The sequence below is a fragment of the Melospiza georgiana genome, chromosome 4, assembly GCF_028018845.1.
Source record: "Melospiza georgiana isolate bMelGeo1 chromosome 4, bMelGeo1.pri, whole genome shotgun sequence".
NCBI lineage: Eukaryota > Metazoa > Chordata > Aves > Passeriformes > Passerellidae > Melospiza > Melospiza georgiana.
In genome coordinates this window covers 7,591,362-7,616,771 of record NC_080433.1, presented here as the reverse complement: position 1 = coordinate 7,616,771, position 25,410 = coordinate 7,591,362, and the positions used below count along the sequence as shown (strand labels likewise).

Sequence of the window (25,410 nt, the reverse complement as noted above, 5' to 3'; positions counted from 1 at the left end):
TTTTTGTTTTGCCAGGTATCACCCTCACACTTGTGGAAGAGTGCAATTTTTTTGCAAGGATTTTTGTACTCTGGTGATAGTCACCATCGTGAAGAAGTATCTTCAGAAGGTCCAAGAAATGTCTCTGCCTCTGTGGTGGTACATAAGGAAAGTTTTGTGCAATCTCACTCTTGTCCATTCAATAAATGATATTTCCAGGACTCTTCTTATTCCAAAGCAGTGTCTGTTAAAGCTAATTAGTGCTCACACATAAATCATCTGGAGAGTGAGACTGCTCAGCAAGGAGCCTGTGGGTTGCTTGCACAGCTCTACAGACAAATGATTCAGAGAGTTCAATCAGGGAAGCTTTCAGCACTTGGATGGAGCCAGAGCCTCTGGTTTATATCACTCATGAGTTGCACTTTTTCTTTCTCAGTGAACAGTTGCCAAAAAAAGCAAGGCAAAGGAAATGTGCCAATCAGCAAATTAGAGATGAGTTTGAAATCAATCCTTCTCCTAGCCTGAGTCATATTCTAGGTATCCACCTAACCTGGATAGACTTCTAACAATATTTTCTGCAATATCTCCTCATTGAGGGAGGAAAGTATTTTCTCAAACACTTGATAGGGGACCCTTCACTAAGTTCACCCTAAAGAATGGCAGTGGAGGAAGAGGCTGACCAGGGACCTTCCCCTGTAGATATCTACACATGGTGGCTTCATCTGGCAGTCTGCTGGCTCCAGGAAATGACATTTCTCTTCCTGTTTGGTATTTATTTGGCAGCCTGGAGAGTCATCCTTATCACTGCATTTATAATTATCAAAAGATTCTAAAAGGGTTTTCAGAAGAAACAGTCCTAGCCCTGCTGAGATCTGTTTGTGGGGCATGACAAGTGACTTTTAGAGCAATTGGGTTGATGGAAGGGAGCATAGGAAGGTGAGAAGAAAAGCAAATTCAGTAAGTTCTTTCAAAATATTTTTTAAAGCTGAGTGAATTATTCACAATGAATAATTTACTTGTTGGCATCAGGCTTTTATCTTCTTTGGGGATATGCTACAAGCAGAATGTAGGTCCTCACATTTGTCTGTTTGAATTATATGAGTATTTTTTTGTGTAATTTTCTACAGCTTGGTTAAGCATCTTAGACTTCCAGCTTTGTTACTTTCTTGTACAACGTTGTATGAAATGGTTTCCTCCTTTGTGGATTAAAGAAGAAGCACTTCTGCCATGGCCATTCATCATGCAAATTTGATTTCTGTTACTAACACACACTTGACAATAATCACTGAAGTTCCAGTAAATAGTTTAGATGCATGAGAAACACATGAATGGGTACAGAGAATTAAATAGACTCAGACGGCTTGTCCTATTCTTACACCATATATTCTTTTCACACCACTGAAAGCTCATAGTTCTTTAAATTTAATATTAAATATTTACAAGCATAGCATGAACTTTGATATATCTCAAGGTCCAGTGCTTGTTGGGCCTTCCATTGATTCCTTGGATTTGTAATTGTCTTGTAAATGGGTGTGATTCTGGTCATGCCATTGCTTATGGTAGTATCCTCAACCTTAATGTATATTTTCGTGTGAAAGCAGTGGCAGGACTTGCTTCATTAACTCCTTATAAATTGGGGTAATGGCTTTTACTCCTCTTGATAAAATAATTTTTTCTTTATATGCCTTTGCTGAAATAAGTGGCCTCCTGGCACTTGTCATATAACTAGACAACATTTCACTCAAACACAGATCTGTGATGCAAGAAGGCAAATCAAAATTCATGACAGGAATATGTTCTCTCACAAATGTCACAGCTGACTGGAGGGACAACTTTGACTTTGAGTGGTTAAACATATATGGTAGCAGTGCTTAAAAAATTTACTTCCACTGAAAAACAGAGCTCCTATTTGCTTGTTGAAGAAAAGAAAAAGCCCAGGAAATAATAAGAAATATAAGCTCTGTACCAGATGGAATCAAGTCTTGCAATTAACTCTGAGCTCTGTCTTGCCTTTATTCATACCTATAGTAACACCTTCTTCTCAGTCTCCTGTTGAGGACAGCAGGAGCCCATCAGTGTCTGGATATCCATGAACAGGCAGCAAATGTGTTTCTAGCACAGGGTTTTCCTACCACATTGCATTAACAGAACCTCAAATTATGTGCCAAGCAACCACCAGCTCCAACAAAGGTGACCCATTTTACATTGATATTGCATATCTATGCTTATTTATCCCTGTCAAATTTCTACCAGTGGTAACACTGGAATTGGAGGACGTGTCTATATATAAAGCAAGGGCTGCAAGGGCTTTGTGTCTTTTTACTGGTATCAATTTTCCTATTATTAGGAAAATTAATTAAAATATGTAATATAAATATAAAATATATTTTTGTAATATAATTAAATATATAATATAAAATATATATTTATATAATTAAATATATATGATATATATTTCTATAATTAAATATATGTAATATAAAATATATTAAATTAATCCACAGTTTGCCATAATATTTTTTCTTTGAGTGAGTGTAAGCAGTTACTTTGTTTACCAATTGTAGGAGCTATTTATCTTAAAATACAGGGGGAGAAAAACAAGACACCTAATCAATTATTTTGCTAAGGTCTCAGAATCATGGAGCAGAGAAACATAAAATTGATGAGGTTGGAAAAGACCTCTGAGATCATCAAGTCCAACCTGTGACCAAACATCACCCTATCAACCAGACCATGGCACTGAGTGCCACATCCAGGTTTCCTTAGACACCTCCAGGATGGTGACTCCACCATCTCCCTGGGGAGCCTCTTCCCATGTCTAATCATCCTTTCTGAGAATAAATTCTTCCTCATGTTCAATATAAACTCCCCTGGTGCTCCTTGAGGCCATGTCCTCTCACCCTGTGGCAGGTCAGCCAGGAGCAGAGCCCGACCTGCACAAGGCTGCACCCTCCTGTCAGGGAGCTGTAGGGCCTGGGCCTCCTTTTCTCCAGGATGAACAATCCCAGCTCCCTCAGCTGCTCCTCATGGGACCTGTGCTTCAGACCCTTCTCCATGTCCACTTCCCTTCCCTGAACCCCCTCCAGCACCTCAGGGTCCCTCCTGAGCTGAGGGACCCAGAACTGAGCACAGCCCTCAAGGTGTGGCCTCCATGTCGCAGCTTTAGGCCCTGAAACAAAACCACAAGTCTGTAGTTTTACCTGTCTATCCAACAAGTTCCTTTGAAAAATTTTTCTTCTTGTCTCCTGCGAGCCTGCAGTGAATAATGATCTATGTTTTTCCTCTTATGCTACGAAATTTATTCAGGTAAATAGTAGAAAATGGCTAAGTCGTAGGTAAGTTTGCAAATATACCTTGAAGCCATAGATCATATACTTGTACACAGATGGCTCCCTACAGATGATCATTACTCTGAGACTTGCAGAGCTCAGGAAAAACCTAGAATTTTCTCAAGGACACCACAAATCATAACTAGCTCCTGGTGTTTGACAAATTTTACCAAGCTCAACTGTGGAGTAAATTCAGGAGCTAGAGATGGAAGAACCATCCACACTTGCAGATTCTTCATTTCAGTTGAGTCCAAAAATGTAGGAATAGGCTGTTTCCTTAAAATTTCCTGGCAAAGGAGAAACCTTGCTCGTTGAATTTGAGAGCTACTGAACACGTCATTTCTGCAATCCCCTCCTTATAGAACTTCAGATTGGGTTAGTGTAGGGGGAAAATGAAATAGCCTTGGGATATTTGTCATGGTGCTGTTGAAACAGATTTAGTTGCATATTTTATAATCTGATGCCTTGAGACATTTTGAGACATATTTTAAAACTTACCTTAATCTTTTATTATGCATATTTTCCCCTTTCAAGAGACTTTTAAGTAGCCTGTTTCTCCACTCCTTGCAACAGACTTGTCCTCATCTCTGAAGAGAAATCTCTTAGGAGGGTAGGAGCAGATCACATTGTGTGACAGCTCAGAGTTTCAGATGGTTGTGAGGAAAGGGTGACCCTCTGCAGACAGCCACAATGGGCCCTGTGATTAAAAAACACCTTGAACCTGTCTCAGCTCTTTGGTGGATTGAAGCAACTGGATGAGGGGCAGAGCTCCCTGTGCTGGGGTAACTTTGTGGAGTTAAGGAAGGGCTCCTGCTCTCTCCCAGCGGAGATGACTTATACACAGGGAGTGGTGACAAGCACATGTGTGAGCACAGCAGCTGCATTCACTGCAGGGAAAAAGGTCAGCTCTCACAAACAAATCAGTAAATGCCACCTCCAGGTGTAGGACAAGGGACTATCCTTGAGTGTTGTTGGTGTCTGTGACCCAAAACCAAGGAGAGACCATCCCAGAAAATGCTGCCTTCTGTGTACACGAGTGAGAAGTGACCCCTTTGTGCATGAGTGGCTTCACCTCCCACATTTCTTGGTGGAAAACTTGCTGGCAGAGGGAAGCCCTTGCCTTCACCACCCAGACTTGGTGACACAGCTTGTGGGGAGGGGAATGGATTTCCATGATCTGTGGATTTAAATTAAACAAACCAAGTTTCCCTTTCTTACAATACAGAGGGAGAAGAAGTCACATGCCCCATAGGAAAGGGAAGGAATGGCTGTGCCACAGATGTCCTGGGTGACCTTCCTGTCAATGTCTGCAGGACATTGGTCACTGTGTTCCCCCCCAGGTCACTGTGTTCCCTTTGTTAAAGCAGAGTGAAAGGTTATCAGAGAATTTGGGCAAACAAGTCCTCCAGAGCTGTACATGCCAGAGCTGACCTGCCAGATGTAACTTCCAGAACACAAGGAATGATTTCTGCTGCCTTCATGGAGACAGTAATTTGATTCTCTTTTCTATCCTGGTGCCAATTTCTGTAAAACTTGCAGGAATGACATGTGTCAGAGAATTCAACTCTGGCTGAATTTGTCTGAAACTTTTAATTGGGTTCCAAAATCATTGGGGGGGAGGGAGGGGAGTGTGCACGTGGGAGTTGGAAGATGAACAGACATTGTCATTAGATGGAGCCTAACATTTTAGGAAACGAAGCCAAAATTCTGCTTTTTCAGAGGGGAGATATGAATGTTGACACACTGAAATCCAGGAGGCTTCTGAGCCCCACAAAACAGGGCTCTGCCAGGTCTGCCAGGGCACACCTGCTTTAGAGGACCGGCCTTCCTACCAGGGATGCTCTGTTTATTTTTTAAAGGCTTTCAAGAGCCACCTTCCATTTGCACCTAGCATTTACACAAGGGGCTTATTTTCAGGGTTAATTTGTCTCTGCGCCTTAAGCGGGTACATTTTGATGATTAGCCAGGGAGCTCGGGGGGTTTGCAGCAGTCTCCCCTTGAGAAGGGATGGGATGAGAAGGGAAGGGAAGGGATGAGAAAGGAAGGGAGAGAAGGGAAGGAATGAGAAGGGAAAGAAGGGAAGGGGGGGGGCTGCCTGGCTGCCGTTTCCATGCGGTACAGGCAGCGTGATCAGAGCGCTAACACAACAGCCTGTGTAATTACATGTTTCTGCAAAGTGTGTTAGCTCCATGGGGAGCTGAGTCCATTTGGAGGGGAGGAGGAGGAGGAGGAAGAGACTTTCTTTGAGGGGGGGGATAAGGTGAAAAGGGTCAGTGAGTAACCCAGCTCTGGCTGGAATAGGATAAAGGTAATTGTTACTCTCAAGTGAGCACCGGGTGGCTCTGGCTGCTCTCACTGCTCATGTCTGTGCTATGCAGGCGTCTGCTCTGCCGAGCAGGCGAGAAGAGAGGAGAGCTTTGACCCTGTTGGGAGCGGTACGTGGCGGGGTTTGACGTGGTTTCTGCGCCAGCATCACCAGGGCAGGCAGGAAGATGCAGAGTCAGGGGCACGGCACTTCTGTGCTGCCCAGGATTTATTTAGGTGCAGTAAGGGACCATGGCAATTAAGAACAATTAATGACAGTCTGCGAGCTGGGGCAGGGGGAGGATGGCTTGGACCTAACCTGTCATGTAGGTGTTTGATACATGTCCTGTGCTGTTGCTGCTGCTGATTTCTGTGGTGGCGTGCGCCTGAGCTTTAAATATCCTGCAGTTCCCGATATCTTGTTTCTCCAGCCGGCTCTCTGTTTCATTTTCCTCTTCTCTCTAGTGTAAAATTTGGCCTAGCTTAAGCTTCTTTCCCTGGCTGTGAAGGTTATTTCTTTCCCTCCTCTCCTCCCCACCCCCTCATCCCTCCTCTCCTCCTCTTGCAAATGCTCTCCGACCCTGATTTGGGGTTTCTCTCCCTGCAGTGAGCCGTGGGCTCTGTGGATGCTTTGCTGTGACGGAGGGCCGAGGGCTGACCAAGTCGTGGGGAGGATTTGTATGTAGGAAGAGAGGAGATGGCTGTGCAGCGTGCTCCCGAATCTGCTCTGAGCTTGCTGATGGTAAGTGCCCGCTGAAATCCATTTGGGAAAGGGGGGGTGGGCGAGGGGAGCTGCACCGCACGGATTCAGGGCTCCAAATCCACGGGGGGATTTTGTGTGAGCCGGTGCTTGGCTTTTACAGGTCCCAGGGAACTTTGCAAAAGGCTCATCTGGGGCTTGCATGGAGGCATTCCTCCCACGATGGGTTTTGGCACATCTGGACCGATGCTCAAGGCAGGATTTTGAAGTCACCTTTCTGGCGCTTGTGTTCGGGGTTTATCCTGAGCAGCAGATTACATTTTGCTCATTAAATCAATGTTTCAAATTCTCACGTTCTCCTGCTTTTGCCCTTGCTTGACTGTGAGACAACTTAAAAGATGAGAGGGAGAGCTTGATTTCTATGCTGTTTGGGAGGCATGTTGTCAGCTGTGACCAGGCTGAGCTGTGGTATCACCTGGGGAATGCTCCTCTGATGCAGTGAATCGCCATTCCCCTTCTGCAGAGTGTCAGATCTCCTCCTGACTGCAGAGCACAGGGTAATGACTGGTGTTTATCCGAGCTGTTTGCTACAACATGTTGAGCCACTGACCTACTTCTGAAAGTTCTGCATATTTATAATATTTTAAAGAAGATTATTTAGAACACGTGGCTGACTCTAGAAACGTGCCAGTGTCCTGCTGCAATTAAAGTAAGCCCTTTTGGTGGGGTATTAGAGAGTTGCTTAGCTTTACTGATTTTATTATTTTTTTTTCCTCTCTCTGGTACTTCTGTTGCCATTTTCTGTGCAGCAGCATCAGAGATGATTTTAATGTAAGATCTCTGCTGGATGTTTTTCTATCTAAATGTCACTGTAACATTTCTGCTGGAGAGTTGTTGTAAGTAGCATGTGTGTGTGTGCACATGTGCGTGAGAATGCATAGATACATAGGCATTATATACATATTTATATAATTATTGTCATTACCACTGATCTCTTCTGATTGCATTAGGAAATGGTCTCTAGCCCTCAGAGACATGATGAGTTTAGTAAAAGGAATGCTGCAGCATAAGAGCCCTGCAGTGCCTAAGGTTGTTAACAAAGGTCAAGTTGAGAAAAGCAAATTTTATGTCCATTACTCGAAATGCTAAACATGCTATTAAACCTCTGCATGGTTTGTTTTATATTTGTCAGTGACTGACTTGCTGTGCAAGCTCATTTTATTTCCTCTTGCTTACCTCTGGCCTTCCTGGCTTTTTAAACGACCTCTTTATAATTTCTCTTTCAAAAATAAATTGATGAGTGTCCGTAACCCCTATGTCATTGTTTGGGCTCTAAATGCTTTTAGTTTCAGTACCCTCTGAATTCTGGAGTTAAACCTCTCTTTCCTCAATCTCTGTACTCCTTGAACAGACCTTGTCAAACTTCAGTGCAGTGCCAAGCTGTCAGCAAATTTTCCCTTCTAGAATGTGGCTTTCTGTGGCTACACAGCCTTGCCCTGTTGTTATTTTTAGGGCATTTCCACAGCTCTGGCCTGTATCCAGGACTCCTTGGCTCTCTTCACGTTGGGCACAGCCCCAGTGGATGGGATGGGCTGGGTTGGGTTGGGGGTCCACAGCCAGAGGGGCTCCTGCCTTGGACCCTGTGGATGGCTGGGGGATGGAGATCCATTTCTGGGCTGAGAACGGGTTAATGTCACAGTGGGCTCTGCTCTGGTACTGTAGTTTGGTTATGGGTGTGGAAAAGGTAATTTGTTATGGAAAATGCTCCACTTTGCAAACTACTTCTTTTGCCTTGGGTTTTTCGTTGGGTTGTGAATCAGCTTAGTTAGTTAATTATAGAAACCTCATCCTTTCCCCTCTGCTCTGCCTTGGCTTTGATTGCATGGCTGAGCAGGCTACCCTTGAATCAATAATAAATTCTTGCATAATTCATCCCACAATTAGCAGCTATAATGGCATCTCTTCTAAAACTGCCACCCTCCAGAGATTCAAAGATTAGATGTCTTTGGGAAGTCCACAGAAGTAGATTTTAATACTTCAGTGAGAATTCTCCAGTGAGAGAGTGTTCTTTCAGCAGTGAGAAGCATTTCAGTACTGCATTTCCCCTGCAATAGGATGCAGAATGTGCATCCAGCCATCCACTTTTCATAAGGCATAATCAGCAGCAGCATTTGACAGTGCTGCATCATACTCTGAAAATATCTTCTTCTCCATGGGGTACCTCAGAGCACTTTGTGCTGCAAATAAAGAAACCAAGGTACAGAGCCATTAATTGCCTTTCCTGGCATTTGATGCACTGAGTGAGTGATCCAAATCAGGAGTTTTCTCATCCCAAAATCGTTTCTGGTCGATGAAGAAAGATGGACATCTCTGGGCTGTGGGGCTTCTTTCCTGCAGAAGGACCATTCACAGGACATGGATATCCAGCCCCAGTGTGCCCCAGCAGAGAGCTGCTCAGGGGACCAGATGGCACTTTGGGGTGCCAGCTGTGCTGACAGCTCAGGACTTACCTGTGTCCAGTAAATGCTACCCAGGACACAGTGTTGGAGTGGCCCAGAGCAGCTCCCAGTTGCACATTTCTTGTGCATCCATTATCTCATTACACCTGCAGTCTTAGGTGGACAGATCACACTTCTCTTTAGTGAAAAAAATATTGGCTATATAATTAATTAATCTAAATTGATTTTTAAAAAATTTATATTGCTCTCTAGCTAGTTCAATACTCTGATGTGTTTTTCCCCTTTGTTTATAGTGATTATTTCTTTTTTTTTTTCCTCCCAGACCAGGGAAAAGGCTCAGTGAAGGAGAATTTCAGTCTTAAACATATATTTTCCCAAAATAAAGATATTGCTTTTGTACAAAAACTGCAGTCTGCAAATATAACTGCAACTTGTCCACTCTGGTAAATATCTTGTGCTACAAATGCCTCTGGAATGTGCCTGCTCTGCAGGACTCCTGCCTCTGCCTTGCTCCAGAAATCACAGGAGATGAGGGATGTTGCCTGGTACACCATGAAGGAAGTTGGGCAGAACTGTGCCCAAAGTGACTCTGCCTGTAGCATTATCAAATCATTAAATCAGAGCTTCCTCAGTTTCTGGGAGTCAAGAGAGAGAAGCACCTAAGCATGAAATAGCAAATTCCATGTCTTGTTAGGACTGATAACACCTGCTGTGTTAGGATCATTAATACTGATGGGAGTGATACTAATAAGTTTTTATGTCTGTCTTATTAGTATATTGTAAAATTTTAAAGCTGCAGACATATTGACTGCACATATTTTAACAGCACAATAAGTTACGATACCTGGTGTCTCCTGAGACTGCATTACTGCATCTCCTGAAAATACATCTCAGGGACTTGACTTCCAAACTATTCTAGGTCATGACACTAACACTAATTAATCTGTGTTAAGTGACAACAGAGGTTTCAATGAGCAACATCTGTAGCTCAGTGTTTACCAATTAATCTAATCTTGAAATGGTAGGGAAGAGAAGCATGGTTCTCTGTTTGCAGTAAAGCTCCAGATTCTAGCTTCATCTAGCTGCTCTCACCCTCTCCATCAAGATGAAGTTTTTCCCCTATTTATAATCCAGCTTTACTCTTTCTCATCTGTATATACAATACTTTCCTTGAAGAAATAGTATAGCATTAGAAAATAAATACATTTGTAAATTAATGGTAATTGCTTGTGTTTGTAGGAGCACAATTATTTTCAGGAGTCTGTGTGATGCTTTCATGTGGTGAATTTCATTATTTTGGATTTGACTTACATCCAAGCTGAGGCTGGAATAGAGGTGCATGTGAGATTTCCTAAGTGACCTTCATTATGTGGACATTGGTTATCTCTACAGTTCAAGGAGAAAAAGGCCAGCAGGGATTTTGGAGCATTAATTCTGTGATGTTCACAATGCCCAGGGTAAAGAGGGAGGTATTGGGTGGCCAGTGCAGTATCAAGGGTGCTGACCTTGGTGTTTCCTTGTTCTGCTGGGAGGCAGACACCTGCCCCAGGAAGACGTGAAAACTGCTAAATGCATCAGAAATAATTGGCATCTGAGCCATTGTCCGCTGAAAATCCCAGATTTCTGATGTGATTCCAGCCCTCCTTTTTAAGAGGGCTCTCTTTAATCATCCTTCTATCCCTCAAGGAAAGCTACACTGGAGTCCTCAAAACAATGTGAATCTCCTTGATCTGATAATTTTTCTGGAGTGTAGCAATGAAGTCTTCAGAACTGCTCTTAAAGCACACTCCAAGATTTAACTGTATCCTTACTAAACCCTGTGAGGGCCATGCCCTGCTCAGTTGGACTTGACAACATTCCAGGTATTCCATAAATTATTTCATACGTTTAACTGCTATGTTTTATGTCTGAAGTCTGCCCTTGAGAAGACAAATTTGGTAACTAAAATGACAGAGAGCTTCCAAGCCCCATTTAGACCTAGGACTGCCCCCTCCCCCCATAAAGCTGTGTGCTCTGTCCCCCTCAGACCTCCAGACAGATTGCAGCAGCACAGCTCAGCTTGGAGGATCATATTAAAACCTTTGGGAGCAGCAAGGTTACAGTGGAAGGATGAGGTCATTTTCTGCCTCTCTCATCTCAGGATTAAATTATTTCTGTGTTGACAGCGTGCAAAAGCCCTCGACATGCAAACCTCCTTGCTGCAACCACATCTCTAGGCCGCGCTGCCCTGGGAGGTCAGTGCTTGGCACGCTCTTTCCACCAAAACAAAACCCACTCATTGCTTCCCGTGGCGTGGCGAGGAGGTTAATGCAGCTCCAGCTGATGCTGAGGCAGGGTGACAGGGTGACGTGTCACAGTGTGTGACTGGCACACACTGCTCTGGGTGTGAGCAGCGCTGCTCGGGATGGATAGCGTCTTCCCCCAGGACCCCGCTGCGCCGCTGACATCTGGCCCTCTTCAGCTTCGTGCCCAAAATGAGGTCTGTGGGGACACTTGCACAGCGAGGGGAGGTGATTATGCAGCCCTCCCCATGCTGCTTTCACGGATATTTCCACCGTGCAGGTGTGTGGGCTCTACCCGCAGCCTTGCCAGAAGGTCTGGGCAGGAGATGATAATGTGCCACGGCACCCGGAGCTCCCTGGGGAGGATCCGTGCTGGCAGGAATCTCCCTCCCTCCCTGGCTCTGCCCTTGCTCCAGCCAGGCAGTAATTTGCTAATGGGCTCCACCAGCAGCAGTAGCTGAGCTGTGCTGGTTGCTCTTTTAGAGGATGGGATGAGAGAAGCAAATTCCTGCTTGGTGCTGCGTGGCTGCTTGCGACCGTGGACTGGGAATTTGGCCATTTCTTGTTGATAATTTCCCCTGTAGCACTGAATTATTTCTGAACTTTACTATTTGCCTTTGTAAACTTGCAGTAAGTCTTCAAACACAGTGATTTAATTCAGCTAAATGAGATTAAACACTCCCTGGGATTACTCTTGGCTTCCCCGTGGTGGATGTCACCTTTTAGCCATCTGAGCTGCACGGCTGTAAAATTGTTATCCTTCCATTCTGCTCTAGTGCATGCCATCAATTTTATTTTCCCTGTCCCTCTGCTCAAGCATGCCATTGAAGAAGCCGACCATAATGTTTGCTCATCTGAATTCTCATATTTATAACTATGCCTTAAAAAAAGAGTAAGAGGGATTACTGGTTTATCTTTTTTTTTTCCTTATGTATATGGCTTTTGCTTTATATTGTAGCTGAATTCTGAATGACTGATAAAATTATCTCATCAGGGATGTGGCCATTGATTTCATTTTTTTTTCCAATGCTATAGAGCATTGCTATTTGTAGAAGAGAATTAGTGGGCACTTGAGTAAATGATCATTATGATTAATTGGAGCATTTCTACAATTAGAAGAAAAGTAACATACTAACGAGTTGAAAAGATCTCTAAATAAGTCAACTCCTTTTGACAATATATAAAAGAATAATACCAGTTTGGCTTTTCATAAATAAAATGCATTGGAAAGCTTGACTGATATCCCTAAACTAAAATAAAATGTTAAAAATCCTATAATTGCCCTAATAAGATGCAAGGTTATGAATAGCTATTAATACATGAGAAGGACTTGTGACATTGGACAATTGCAATTTTTCCCATTCTTCGCCTTCTGGTTATGAATGTCGTACTTCTGTAATTACTGTACTCATAATTTCTCAGCATGGCAATGATCCAGCCTGCTGACAGGCTAGCGTGGTTAGCACATCAGGACTGAGATATGTACAGAAGTCCCATGTGGATCCTTCCTCAGTACACCCCATGGAAATGCAGATTTTGTGATGTGGCACCTAAAGCTGCTGTGCTCAGGTGGCTGGTCCTGCCAACCCTGGTGATGGCTGCCTTGTGTTGTGTGTCTTGCTGAAAACAAGAGCCAGCACAGCTGGTGGCTGACCCCCAACCAAAATCTGGTTTGGGGGGGGTCAGTCAGAGAGACTGGATGGAATTTTAGGCTTTCACCAGCCAGCACACTGTTCCCAGCTCTCCGAAACCACCACAAAGGCTGCCAGGGAATGTCTGTTTCCACCTTTGCCATCACTGGCAAACCTTGGTAAATACCTCCCTGTGCTCCTCCAGACAGACACATACATTTTGGCCCCACGTGTTTCAATGCTTTCTGCTTTTAGCTATCAGCAAGCACAGAAACTTGCAGAAGTGCGTTTGAAATCGGCCATTTCACAAAGAGATTTTAATGGCACTGAGGATCAAACTAAGCTGAACCCATCATCCATTTCAAGATATATGAATTTTCTTGTTTAAATGAGGTCTTGTGCTGGCCTGAAACTGCAACTCTTAAAGCACGTGATCAAAGTTCCTGCTTGCTTTTTTGAAGGGTCTTATCATATGAAGGAGTCGTGCTCAGAGCCCTGTTAGCTTGCACTTGTCCAGCAGCAATGCCTGAGACCAGGTCTTGATGGAAAGCACTGAGATACCAGTGTTCCCTGAGAAGCCTCCTGGTGCAAAGACACCCACAGAGTGTCTGTATTTCATGGAAATAAAAGCCCCAGTGAGCACCAGAAACATATTTAGGGGAATGGATCTACAGGCACAACCTGATCCGCTTTTTGCATCCTTCATGGGACTGAAGCTGGTAATTCCTAAATTAAAGCAAACAACTTCTACATCTAGCTCTAGTGCCTGACCTTAGCTTTTAAGGTCCCACAAACCTAGTGATTGTGCTGAAACACAAACAACTGACCAGGACCAATGGCACTTGAGCCCACAGTGCTTGGTTTTCAGGGCATTTTGCAAAAGCCTTGCTGAAACAATAAAATGCAATGAATGAACATAAACTGGGAGAGCACAAACCTGGGTGCGAAAATAACCTACCCCAATATCTTTGTAAATCTGTTGGAGGGATATTGGGGCACCACAAAACTTGCTTGAAAGCAGGATAGCCCTTCCTCTTCCTGTCCTTACTCCAGCTCACACTCTTGGCAGTGAAGGGATGTTCTCTGCAGTGTGCCCCTCACTGTTCTCCCTCCTCTCTATCCATTTACAACCACCAGAGAGATGAAAATTATTTTTAGGGAGGCTTTTCTAGTGCAGAAGCAGGATTCAGACAGATCCTTGCTCCACAGCATTTTTCTGTCTGTGGGCAGGCTGTGATAATCCTGGTATTGCGAGACGCTCGGCTTTGGCTCCCCGTAATTTGAGCGAACTTAATGGAGGAGTGTTGTAGAACATATGTTTGGCTTAATATAGGTTCAAGGGGTTTTTTAGTCTAATATACAAAAATAAAATCCAGGACACCTTCACAGTAAATAAGATTGACAAGTTTTTCATTTTTCAATAATATGAGGCTAATTGAGCCGTAGTGGTCAGAGCACATTGTATTTCCTGGTAATTAATTGCTGGCTGCAATAGTTGGCTGCATAAAACAATGCCTCGGGCCATTAACCCCAGGTCGTTAGTACTCGAGGAAATGTCTAGTGAAGGTCATTATTACTGCTGCTATAGAAGCTATTGTAATAAAAAAGACTTGGCATGAGCTTTTGAGGAACCCATTTTCCCTGTTCTGGTCTCATTTCAGAGATCTGGGTGCAAAGGCTGTTCCCAATTAGTCTGCATTTACATTTATTTTCGGAAGATTAGAGTTTGCCCACTTTCATAAAAACAGAAATCATCTAATTGGAGTGTTTGTGAGGTTGCTCCTTTAGCTTTATGTGGCCTGAAATGTTGGCCTTCCCAAAAGATTGACACAGGTTTGTGCTGTCAATCCCAGGGGGATGGAAAACCAGTCTCTTGTGTTGGCTTCTTCAGCAGCAAGGCACAGACTCTGGGTGGCTGGCTGTGGGGCAAATGGGGCAGTTGTTACACCATGTGGAGCCTCTGGTGTTTGTGTCCTGATATTTCTGCTTTGGATTGGGTTTTTCCAAGGTTTTGGTGATGGACCAAAATCCTTCTCATGTGAAACAGCCTTCCTTTTTCTTTTCTTTATTTTGCTTATCTTATCACCTCTGGAAGGGCTTTCAAATCCCAGATCAAGTAGACGCTATAGGGAAATTTGTGTTTGTGCTGTCCCTCAAGTTGTTCTGTAGGTCAGAGTCCCCAAAGCAGCAGAATGATATTGTCACTGAAAACTGAAGTTAAAAAACACAGTTGTGAGGGTTAATTTATTTCCTCCCCTGGTGTAGTAGAGAATTCCTTTTTGTTGTTTTTATCGCTCAAGACAAAGTGCTAACAGAACAAAAAAATAATGAGAAACATTTTTTAGCACTTTGCTTTAACAAGATATTAGTAACAATAGCACTTATTTACTACCTTAAAAGCAGTTAAACATTTTTATGTTGAATGCTGTTTTCTCTAATCATGTGTTTAAAATGGAGTGAGTATTTTGCTGAAACCAAAGTCCTTGAATCAATATTATGAGGCTGCTGGCTCAAATGACATTGTGAGGAAGCACTTCAGCTCTAAATAGACAAAATTACAGACTGCAGAATAGACAGTGATGGCACAAGAAAAAGGATGGGGGGGTTTTGTAATCTCTGATGTTCCTAGCAGTGTTTTGCTTTTTACTTCCCCACTTAGAAATTTTGGTTTGGAGTCAGGAGTTAAATAAATTATATGAAGAGACCTATTTTACCCTCTTGATCAATACAGAAACTTCTTTTGTCACCATCCTTATGTAAGCAAAGGTTTACTTGTTCAGAGTCCCCTGCTGATGGAATGCCTCTCTTCAGCTCTCTTCCTCTGGATCTAATATCATTCACTGTCTTGGAAGAAATAATAAACTAACCATGCTGCTTACATTGGTTCCAACACAAATGTTCTTGTATTGTGGGAATGTTTTAGCTATTCTTCCATCAAAGCTGTGCTACTAGACTTCTTTGGTCAGGCAGGGCTTAGGTCAGTTTAGGGAGTTTCTGATTTTTGGATGTACTGCTTAAATCCGAAGTTCTAAATAAAGAATCATCCATGTGAAGTTCCTGTGAACACTTTAATGCACCAGTAGAAGTTAAACCTTAGCTGTAAAGCCCAGATGTACCTGGTTTTGGACATGGATCCTGTTTTGAATGTTTTTGTTTGTTTTGTTCCTGTTAGGGATTACCCCTTCCAAATACAGGCTTTAAGATTAACTTCCAAAATTTCTTCCAAGAAAATGCTTGTGTGCTCACATTGCAAATAAAATGTGTCTGCTGTGGCTAACCATGAATATATTTGAGGGAGAGAGGAGGAGATGAGTGCTATGCACTTGCATGATGAAATGTAAACTGACTGCAGAGTTACTGAATATTTTAAGACTGTATGACCACGTAGACAAATTGAAAAAACAGCAGTTTTGTACATGATGGGAGTAAGGAACAAGTTCTATTGGAAATCTGCATCACTGACTATAATAAAGCAGGGGTGGCTTAATTGCCAAAGCTTTTGCAAATTGAATAATATAGTAATCTCTTATGAGAGTCAGTTTTAATTTTTAATAATCTTTAATTAAGTAAGCATTAACAACACGTTTGGTATTTGGGCATTAGCACAACAGTCTCTGGGTAGTCAGTGTCATTCTTTCGTATGCAAGCTGGTGTCAATTGATTTTCCATGGTCAGTAGCTGTAGTTGAGTCTGTTTAAGTTCCATAAAACTTCCCTCATTGCACAAAACCATTCGTGTCTGAGGGAGAAGGATTTGAGCTTTCTTCTCTTAGGATCATGCTGGGAAAAGAGTGTAAATCCATATTATTCTACTTATCTCCATGACATTTCCAATTTCTACAGATGCAATCAAAAGAATTTGTCTCATTGATCTTCAAACTCCTTGACAATTTCACACTCTGAGCTGACTGGTGTGAGCTGTTCAGTCGCCCCATTGCTTTTCATCAATAAAAGTTTGTACCTAGATCAAGACAGCACGTTTGAGCTATGCATCTTGAAGATTGTTATTGGTTTACTGGTGGAATATTTATCTTCAAACTGAAATGAGTTCTTAGATGAGTCATTGCACGCATACCCTGTCTTGATATTTTTAGGTGCTAAAGCCACTATTTCAATGAGGTTGGGTTGGGGAAAATTGTCCATAATGTTTCGGATGTACAATTAAAGTGCCATCTGCCTCTGTGATGCAGCAGATGTATAATTGATATTCACTGCTGATTTGCCTCTTGATTTTCTGCAGACATTGAATGCTGTAATTGTTTATACAGTATGATCCTGAATACCCATGTGAGAATTTTCCTCCTCACGTGTTCCTGACAGAAATATCACTACCATCCTCAATACTCATGAGATGGATTCATTAAAAGATAATTTGCAGATAGCTACGCTAAAATCTTACAGAAATCTAGTGAGTAAGTGAAAAACAAGTTTTCAAAAGGAGTGGATTATTCCCATAGGACCATGTTTTAATATAGGAGAGCTTGTTGGGAAAATGTAAAATGCTGATGCAAAATCTGGTTACCTTTGTACACTGATTCCAATGCAAGTTGTAGCTAGGAATAACAAAAAAATAAAAATAGAGTTGTTTTATTTTCCTCTCCTTTTTTGCAGAGATAGAAACTCTCTTCAGGGGAAAAATTTTATGTAGAGTAAAACCAAAAGGTCAACTGTAACATCAAAAGAACTATTTTCTCTAGGGCAAAGACTACTTAATAAAAAACAGAGATAGAAACCACAGCAGTATATTCTGAGCAGACGGGAAAACAGAGATATGCTACTTTTTCTTTCTTCTTTATTTTTTTTATATGCACTGTTTTTCCAGTTTAAAATTCAATCACTAAAATCTTGATCAATCAGCAGGTGTTAATTTTACCCTATGACTGGTTTCGAAGGTTCTTCTTCTGAGAATACTCTAGACCTGGATCTGTTCACACTGAAATAAATGCACAATGTGACCAGTCACCTCCATGGCAGGAGGTTAGTGGCTCTATTTTATATTGCTGCCCTTCTTTTTGACAACAGTGGCTTTTAAGCACATTAGCTAAACTCACTATGAAGTGGCAATGATTGCCCAGGGCTTTGCATTCGGCTCCAAAGGAAAGAAAAATTGGTGATATAGAACGTGAGACTGGCTTTGCTGCAAGTGACATTTTGAGTTATCTTTTCTTAAACCCATGCATGACTCCCAAGAAGAATCAGCTCAGAGAAACCAAAGCCCATCTTGATGCAACTTGTTCCCTTTTTGTGAGGCATTGGCTGTTGGCTGATTGCTCATTGTAACCCAGACGGATCCCTTGTGCTTTCCCAAGGCTGAACGTTTGCTCTCGTATTTCAGCGTCTCCAGTGGTATCTGTGCAGATAAAGGACATCATGCTGATGGTTACAGTCACTCCTGGGGCAGCCTGGGCAAAGGACCCAGCGAGGGGCTGAGGGTGCAGCAGGAGGAAAGCACAGGGGAGGCAGAGGATGGTTTGGGGAGGGCAGGTGGAGTCAAACCCAAGCAAGTGAGGTGCACTACACTGCAGCTCAACCTAGCTCTGTGTCACAGACACATTCTATGAAAAATCCTTTCCTTAGGATTTTTCCTCCTGAGAAGCTGGGAGGCCTCAGGAACAAAATGTAAACAATGATTATCTGCTGCTGTGGAATGCAACAGGTGCATCTGGGATTGGTCTCATGTGGTTGTTTCTAATTAATGGCCAATCACAGTCAGCTGGCTCGGACTCTCTGAGCCACAAGCCTTTGTTATCATTCTTCTTTTCTATTATTAGCTAGCCTTCTGATGAAATCCTTTCTTCTATTCTTTTAGTATAGTTTTAATATAATATATCATAAAATAATAAATCAAGCCTTCTGAAACATGGAGTCAGATCCTCATCTCTTCCCTCTTCCTCGGACCCCTGTGAACATGGTCACAGTTCTGTTCAAGTTTTCTCTCATATCTCTGTTGCTGTCTGCGGGAATCCACCAAGTTAAAGGGAACCAGAGATACAATGCAGAACAATCTGACTATGTTAATGCTGTTGAACATTTGCAGGAGGGAGAGGAACTGCTTCTTTCCACAAATCCTTTACCCACAGGCTTGATGGGTGCTCTGGGATAAACACAAACAGAAATCCAGCTACAGCACAATGTATGGGTAATTTTACCCATGTTTCTTCTTGCTGAGGTCTAACTGTGCTCTTCATCATAGAGAGATGACAAGATGTGAAGGCAAGACATTTCAGACTGTTGCTCTTGTGGTCTTGAGGAATTTATTATATTTTAAAATCTAGTATCTTTCTCTCATTCTCTCAAGCTTTTGGCTATTTTTATTGCACAAAGGTTCATCTTCAGGTTTGGTTTATAGCTACTGAGAAGGTCACTCCTGGAGGGGAGGTTGCAGGCTCACAGCAGATGGAAGGCTTGGGTTAAGGACACAAGAAATTAAGAGACATTATGGTAAAGAAGGTAATGCAGAGTGGGCTGGGCTGTGATTAAACAGAGCTGAAACTTGCAGAGATACAGTGGCACCATGAAACTGGGATCCCAGATCTTGTGAACAGTAGGTTGAGCACGTCCCTGTGCTAGCTCAGCAATGCCACTGTCTTGCTCTTGGAGATGAAGTGTGGCTTATTCTCTTAATTGCACTGTACTACATATAAATAAATCAGACATGGAGAAATTGGTTCTGCATATTAGTCACTGGCTGGATGAAGTGCTCAGGTCCTGTTAACACAAAGTGTCAACAAAATGAGTATTCTATCACCGTTTAATTCACATGCTTCAAAATGAAATTCCAAAGAAAAATTTAAGCTTTTATTAAGATCAAAAGATAAAAATTAACCTTCACTGGTTACTTACCAGGTTTTCCATTCCTAAAAATGACTTGAATATACAGGACTGCTTTCTTTTCAGTAGCATGAATGACTAAGAGACTATAGCAGTGGAGGAGAGAGCTGCAGTATCCATTTGGAAATGGGAATTCAGGGAGGGTGCTGATTGCAGCTCCTGCAGCATATTTGTGTTTGTATAGGATAGGTGGCAGGAAAAGTGGAGAACTCATCCTTGGAGCAGAGGTGTAGAGCACAGGACTCCTGTCACCCAGCTGGGTGCTTCCCAAACCAGGTGAAGGTTTATGGAAAAGCAGAAATTCTGGTTTGATTTGCCTTTTGGATCCTTCCTTTCCTTGGGGTCCTGGCAGGTGAGGGGGACGTGCTCTGGGACACCTCAATATGGGGCCCTCCTGGGAGCTCACATCTCTACAGGCTTAGGAGAGCCAGTGATGGTGATTTCTGTCTTTGGGGGCAAAATATCACACAAAGCAGTGTGTGGGGAGATGTTTGGCAGGTTAATGACCCCCTACCAGCTCTCCAAAGAGCAGCTGCCCATCAGCAGCTCTGGTGACTCCTCGTTCCCTTGAAGACATCACATGCAAGTGACAACACACATCCATCAGAAACCTTTAAAGTTTTTTTGGCCCTCTGCAGCACTGCTGAGTCTGTTTTGTGTGCTAGCCAACTGCAGCTTGTGATTCCCATTGGACCTCCAAAATGATGTGAGCCACCCTAGGGGAATAGTGCCTGGGTCCCCAGGCAGTGGGCTGGAAGGACCTCCTTGTGGGAAGAAACAAATTTTCTCTCCTCCAAACCTCTTCTTCTACAGTTCAAGTCAATTCTGCTCCTGTCAGTCTAAATAAGAAGGCAGCTTCCCCTCAGAGAAGCGTTCAAAACTTCACATAAAGTGTCTTAATTTTTGTCCTGTGGAGCTGCAGCGTGCACAGAGGCACCACGCGGTGAGAAACCACAGCGAGGGCTCCCGAGCACAGCATCTGCTGGGGGAGTCTGCAGTGATTAGAAAAAGGGCTGTCTTATTGCCAGAATCAAATTATCTGGAGGTGTCCTGCTGGTAAGCATCAAGTACAAGCTGTACTGAGATCTAAATTGGGGAGTACAAGAGAGGTACGATTAGATCTTTAAATCCCTCCTTGGGTTTTGTTGGGTTTTGTCAATACTCTCATCTAAAACCTAATGCAACATGTCTCAAGACACAGGCCACACAGTTGAAACAAATTTTATTTTCACTTCTACACATTAATATTCTGTTCCCAAGTTTTGGGGAAGGTTTCCCATCAGGGTTTTCCCTCAGGAGTTTGAAGGGCTTTGGTGAGAAGTAGAAATCGATGGCTCACTTGTCCTAGCTGGTTCCTGTCCTTCTTAAAAATAATCTCTTCTAGTTGTGGGGGAGAAAATCCTTCACAGGACAGTCAAGATAACTGTAGCTGAAAATTAAGCTTGCAGGGTATTGGAATGAGATTCTGTGGGATGATCTTTGCCATCAAGGGATCAGGCCAGTTAGGTGTTCCCTTCATCCCAGCTGAGATGAGGTCTCTGGCTGTGTGGATGCTCCCTTCTGCTCTCAATGCTCCTCTCTGACAGTCTGTGTGAATTGATTTTCCTTTGCTTTGCAGCAGATGAAATTTAACTGCTGGGTGTCATCTGGAGAACAGTAACCTCAGCTGCTTCAAATCCAGCAGTTAAGGTGGTCTTATCATTCCCCATTGCACTATTAGAAAAACCCAGAAATGTCATGTTTTGAAGGTATACCTAATTTTTTAGCAGAGGATGAGGGATCACTGGCAGTGGTAGGTGAATTTACTCCTCCTGCCAGGAATTCACTGCTTTCTCCCTTCCACATCCCAATATCAGCTGGGATAATCTAAAACTTATCCCTCACCCACAATTATGCACCTCTATATTATCCCCCTGCTACTGTGTTGGCACACCTGGGCTCTTGTTAGAGGCAGGAACTTTATTCTGACAGAACTTTGCAAGCATAGTAAAAATTATTATTTCCTCTTCATCCTTGATTCCAAATCTTTTAGATCACTGTAAATTGGACATTTGTCTCCCTTAGCTGGTAAGGATAGCTGCTCCATTGCAGGTTTTCCTCTAGGGAAATTTATGGGAAGATTTAAATAAGAAGTGAATGGTCCCCTTTAAAGTAGCATATGTTAAAGGAATGTGACTTATGAATCCTGTTAGCAGTAATGGCTGCATAAGGATATCAAACACTTAGTCAAATCAAGATTTTGCTGTGATGCATCTCGCACTAGAAGGGTTGCTATAAATTTTTGAACTGTGCCAAACATTTTTATGTACCTTGGGTAGGCAGGCTATGTTTGATGCTTATAGAAGTTGATCCTGTTTTGCTTTTGTTGCTGACTACTGGAGGAACGTGTGCACGCGTTTGTGTAGCTGGACAGAGTTAGAACTCATCTGGTTTGCAGTCTCAACAACAGAGAATGCTGCTGCCGACAGTAAAAACAGGAGATGATAATATTAAACTGCACATAAACCATCAACCTTGTGTTGGGAAGAGACCAGCATTATTTTCATCATTTCTAGTGGCCAGCATGGATGACACCTTCTGGATAGAGCAGATTCAGTGAAGAGTAGCGACAAACTTGAAAATTGCCTGTATGAAACAAATATATAAAACTTTCCTTCATGCAGTGAATATTTGAACAATTAAAAATCTGTTCACTGTTGCTTTCTGGCCTTGGGCTAAGCTGAGGGGCTGGCTTGAGGATGGTGGTGGTTGTAGGCTGCCAGCTGAATGGTACCTGTGGGATCATGCTGGAACAGATGGGAGGACCAGCAAGCCTAGAGGACTGTCTGGCTTAACCCCAGCCAACAACTCAACTCTACACAGCCACTCTCTCACTTCCTCCCAGTTGGACTGGGGGGAGAACTGGAAGGGTAAAAGTGAGAAAACCCATTGGTTAAGAACAATTCATCGATTGAAATGAGTCAAATCAAGTCATAAATTTTGGAGTCTACAAGAGACCTGGAGAGGAACTTCTTACAAGGACATGTAGTCATAGAATAAGAGACAATTTTGAGAAAAATTTCGCCTGTGCAGATTCCTGTGACTCATGGTTCTTTTGTGGGTTTATTGTCTTTGAAGAAAAGTCTTTGTTTTAATGTCATTATAATTGTTTGACTGCAGCAGCGATTTTAGGGCTTCTGGAAACTGTGGGAACAACAGTGTCCCAGAGGCTCAGCCTGACCCTCAGCACCTTTCTGAGCTGGGGTACAAATCTGCAGGTTTGTTTGGATGTTGTCTCAAAACTGCTCTCTTAATGATTATGCCATTTCACAATGCACCAGTGATATGGACACACTTTTGGCTAGATCTGAAGAAGGTTTTTAAACAAATTCTCCAACATGACATTAAAAACCAGAGAGGGGATGCTGGGGGCTGTGATTACACCTTTTTGATAGTTATTTCCAGCAGGGCTAAAGAGTTTAGTTTCTTTCAGCTTGCCTACTTGAATCCTGCTGAATCAGGGGAGAAAATGACTGAATGCATGCGAGGGGTGCAGTAATCATTTGGGGTCAGTGAGTTATAGATTGCAATATCTGGCAGCGTTATTGCCTGCCTGCCTGCGAGCCACAGCCGTGTCCCCACTGTGCCTGCTGGAGAGCAGGGAGAGCTGCTCTGCTCTTCCCTCCCTTGGCCTTCTCCTCTGTGCTCTCTGGGTCACCAGCCCTTCCCTGCAGGAAGCCTTTCACTGCTGCATTCATGGTTATTTTTAATCAAAGAGATCAGAGTTATTTTCCCCTGGTGTCAGTTTAGTTAGTATCAGGCTGCTGATTATTGCAGCTTACTGAGATGATGAAAATAACCATCCAGATCATGAAGTTTAGAATAGGAAACCTGACTAGCCAAGGTAACCAGATTTATTTGATATGATGCTTGATTTTTTCTGTCTCTGCATTCTTTGAGGTATTTTACTTTGGCTTCCCCAAGGCAATATACCAATAATTCAATGACAGCTCCCCAATCTTTCTCTTTGCTTTTTAAGCTTCTGGATACCAGACTTGAATTTTGAGGACCTGTTTTCAAGTACTGGCATGCATTTTCTGTATGCCCCTGGGCAGTCTCCTTCACTTCTCAGAATATTCGTGGTTTTGCAAAAGGGCTCAATGTCCTTTTTGCAGGACCACTTTGCCGTCTCCAGTGTGCCAGGTGTTTTGGCAGACCATTTATTCAGTAATGAGAAAGAGGAGAAATAAAGGTAACTGACCCATGCACGAAGATGAACATAAAGCCAGAAATAAGGGAGATCTTGCAGGGCTGGATTCAAACTCTGCCTCCTTCCCAAGGCAGACTTGTGTGAGCAGAGGTTCATTCCACAGTGAGGGAGCCCCAGGCTGCCACTCACCATGGGAGATGGGACTCCTGGCTCCCTAAAACCATTAATTAGTTGGAATTGAGGCTCTCACTGTTGCTACCATGACTCAGTCTATAACAGCAGTGGGAACTTTCAAAGTCAACTTTATGGCCATACACTGCCAGCCTGCTTATTAATGATATGCAAATTATAGAAGTTCAAACATTTGCATTTAATGCTCATAGCTGTTTCTTTGATTGCTAATGATGTTGATTCACGAAGAAAAGGCTTTCTAAAATAAAGAGACTATTTCATGTACCACACCAAAAGCAAATGAAAGGATGTTGCATGCTGCATTTTTTTGGTCACATTAAGCCCTGTCCAAACACCTCAGGACTCATAAATTAGGTGGAAATGAAATGTGATTTACCAGCTAATGAGATAGGCTTTAATTTTTAAACAGAATTATGACTTAGAGTAAACAATAAACATGCACATTTAGTCATGAACTCCTGTCCTGAATTTTACTGCATGGTTGTCACAGATTTTTATTATTTATTCATGTTACAAGATCAACCCAGCCATTGCCCACCTCTAAAAACTCATTCCTGGAGCAAGTTTTCCACCTCCTGGAGCAAGTTTTCCACTATAAATTTATGGTGTGAATTACCTTTGCTACCTATCCTTGCAACCAGACACCTCATGAGCATGAAAAACAAGATACCAAGCCCCTGACATTGAAAAAAATCCTCAAAAGTTGTTACAAAGGGGAAGAAAACAAAAGGGATTTTTTTTTTCCTCTTCAATTGCTTTCCAGACAATGGAACATCACTTGACTCTGTATAGGGAAGTTGTTCATAGGGTTGAATTAATCTGGTCTGGTCATCTGCTTTCCAATGAAAGCCATAAAAAGAAAATTTCTATGTCTGAGGCACTGAACTGTTTTGGAGAAAGTAACTGAAACTGGACAGATTGTTGCTTTGAAGTATCCACTTCCCTTTCATTCACCATAAAGGGAATGTAGGGATCTGGGTTAAATCCAGAAGAGATGGGTCCAACCTTGCCAATGTCGAGGTTCAGTTCCTGATCTCTTCAGACCGGTTTTTGTAGAGGCATGATCCTACAGAAACACAAACTGCACTTGCAGCACTGTCTCATTTCTAGCATTTCTTCCTGGAGTACCAGGTTCAGCAGCAGTACAGCAATGCAGTTTGGCTTTATGGATAATTTAGGCAGTTGAGAGTCTGATTGGTAACTCCATTATTTACTGGTCACAAAGATGTCATCTATCCAAAATGTGTCCTCAGACTTCATCATGTCTCTGGTTTACAAGGAACCTGGCTAGTCTGGTGGGTGGGTACTTGCACAGTAAGATGATGGCTCAATGAATAATTAGAATTAGAAGAAATTTCATTGAGATAAAAATGAGCATTTTAAAAAGTAGAGAAAAAGCTCGACAACACTGATCAGCAGATCTTGATGATTCAGCTAGGTCCAGCCAATTTGAAGTTTATATAATCAGACAAACAGAGGGAAAGTTTATCCCCAGATAGTCTTCTTTAGAATCTC

The 25,410-nt window shown here is 42.7% G+C and overlaps 1 protein-coding gene across 4 annotated transcripts in view; it reads left to right on the top strand.

The window, feature by feature from the left end:
- The first annotated feature begins 5,690 nt into the window (after positions 1–5,690).
- FRMD4A (FERM domain containing 4A) overlaps positions 5,691–25,410 on the top strand; it is a 372,469-nt gene continuing 352,749 nt past the window's right edge. For 2 of the 4 annotated variants that reach the window (XM_058022115.1, XM_058022119.1), the window contains exons 1-2: positions 6,054–6,121; positions 6,220–6,354. In XM_058022115.1, the coding sequence (XP_057878098.1) occupies positions 6,310–6,354 (45 nt within the window). In that variant the 5' untranslated portion in view covers positions 6,054–6,121; positions 6,220–6,309. Of the gene's footprint in view, positions 5,744–5,802; positions 5,939–6,053; positions 6,122–6,219; positions 6,355–25,410 lie in introns of those variants that run through there. The other 2 variants (XM_058022117.1, XM_058022116.1) reach the window with 2 other exon arrangements.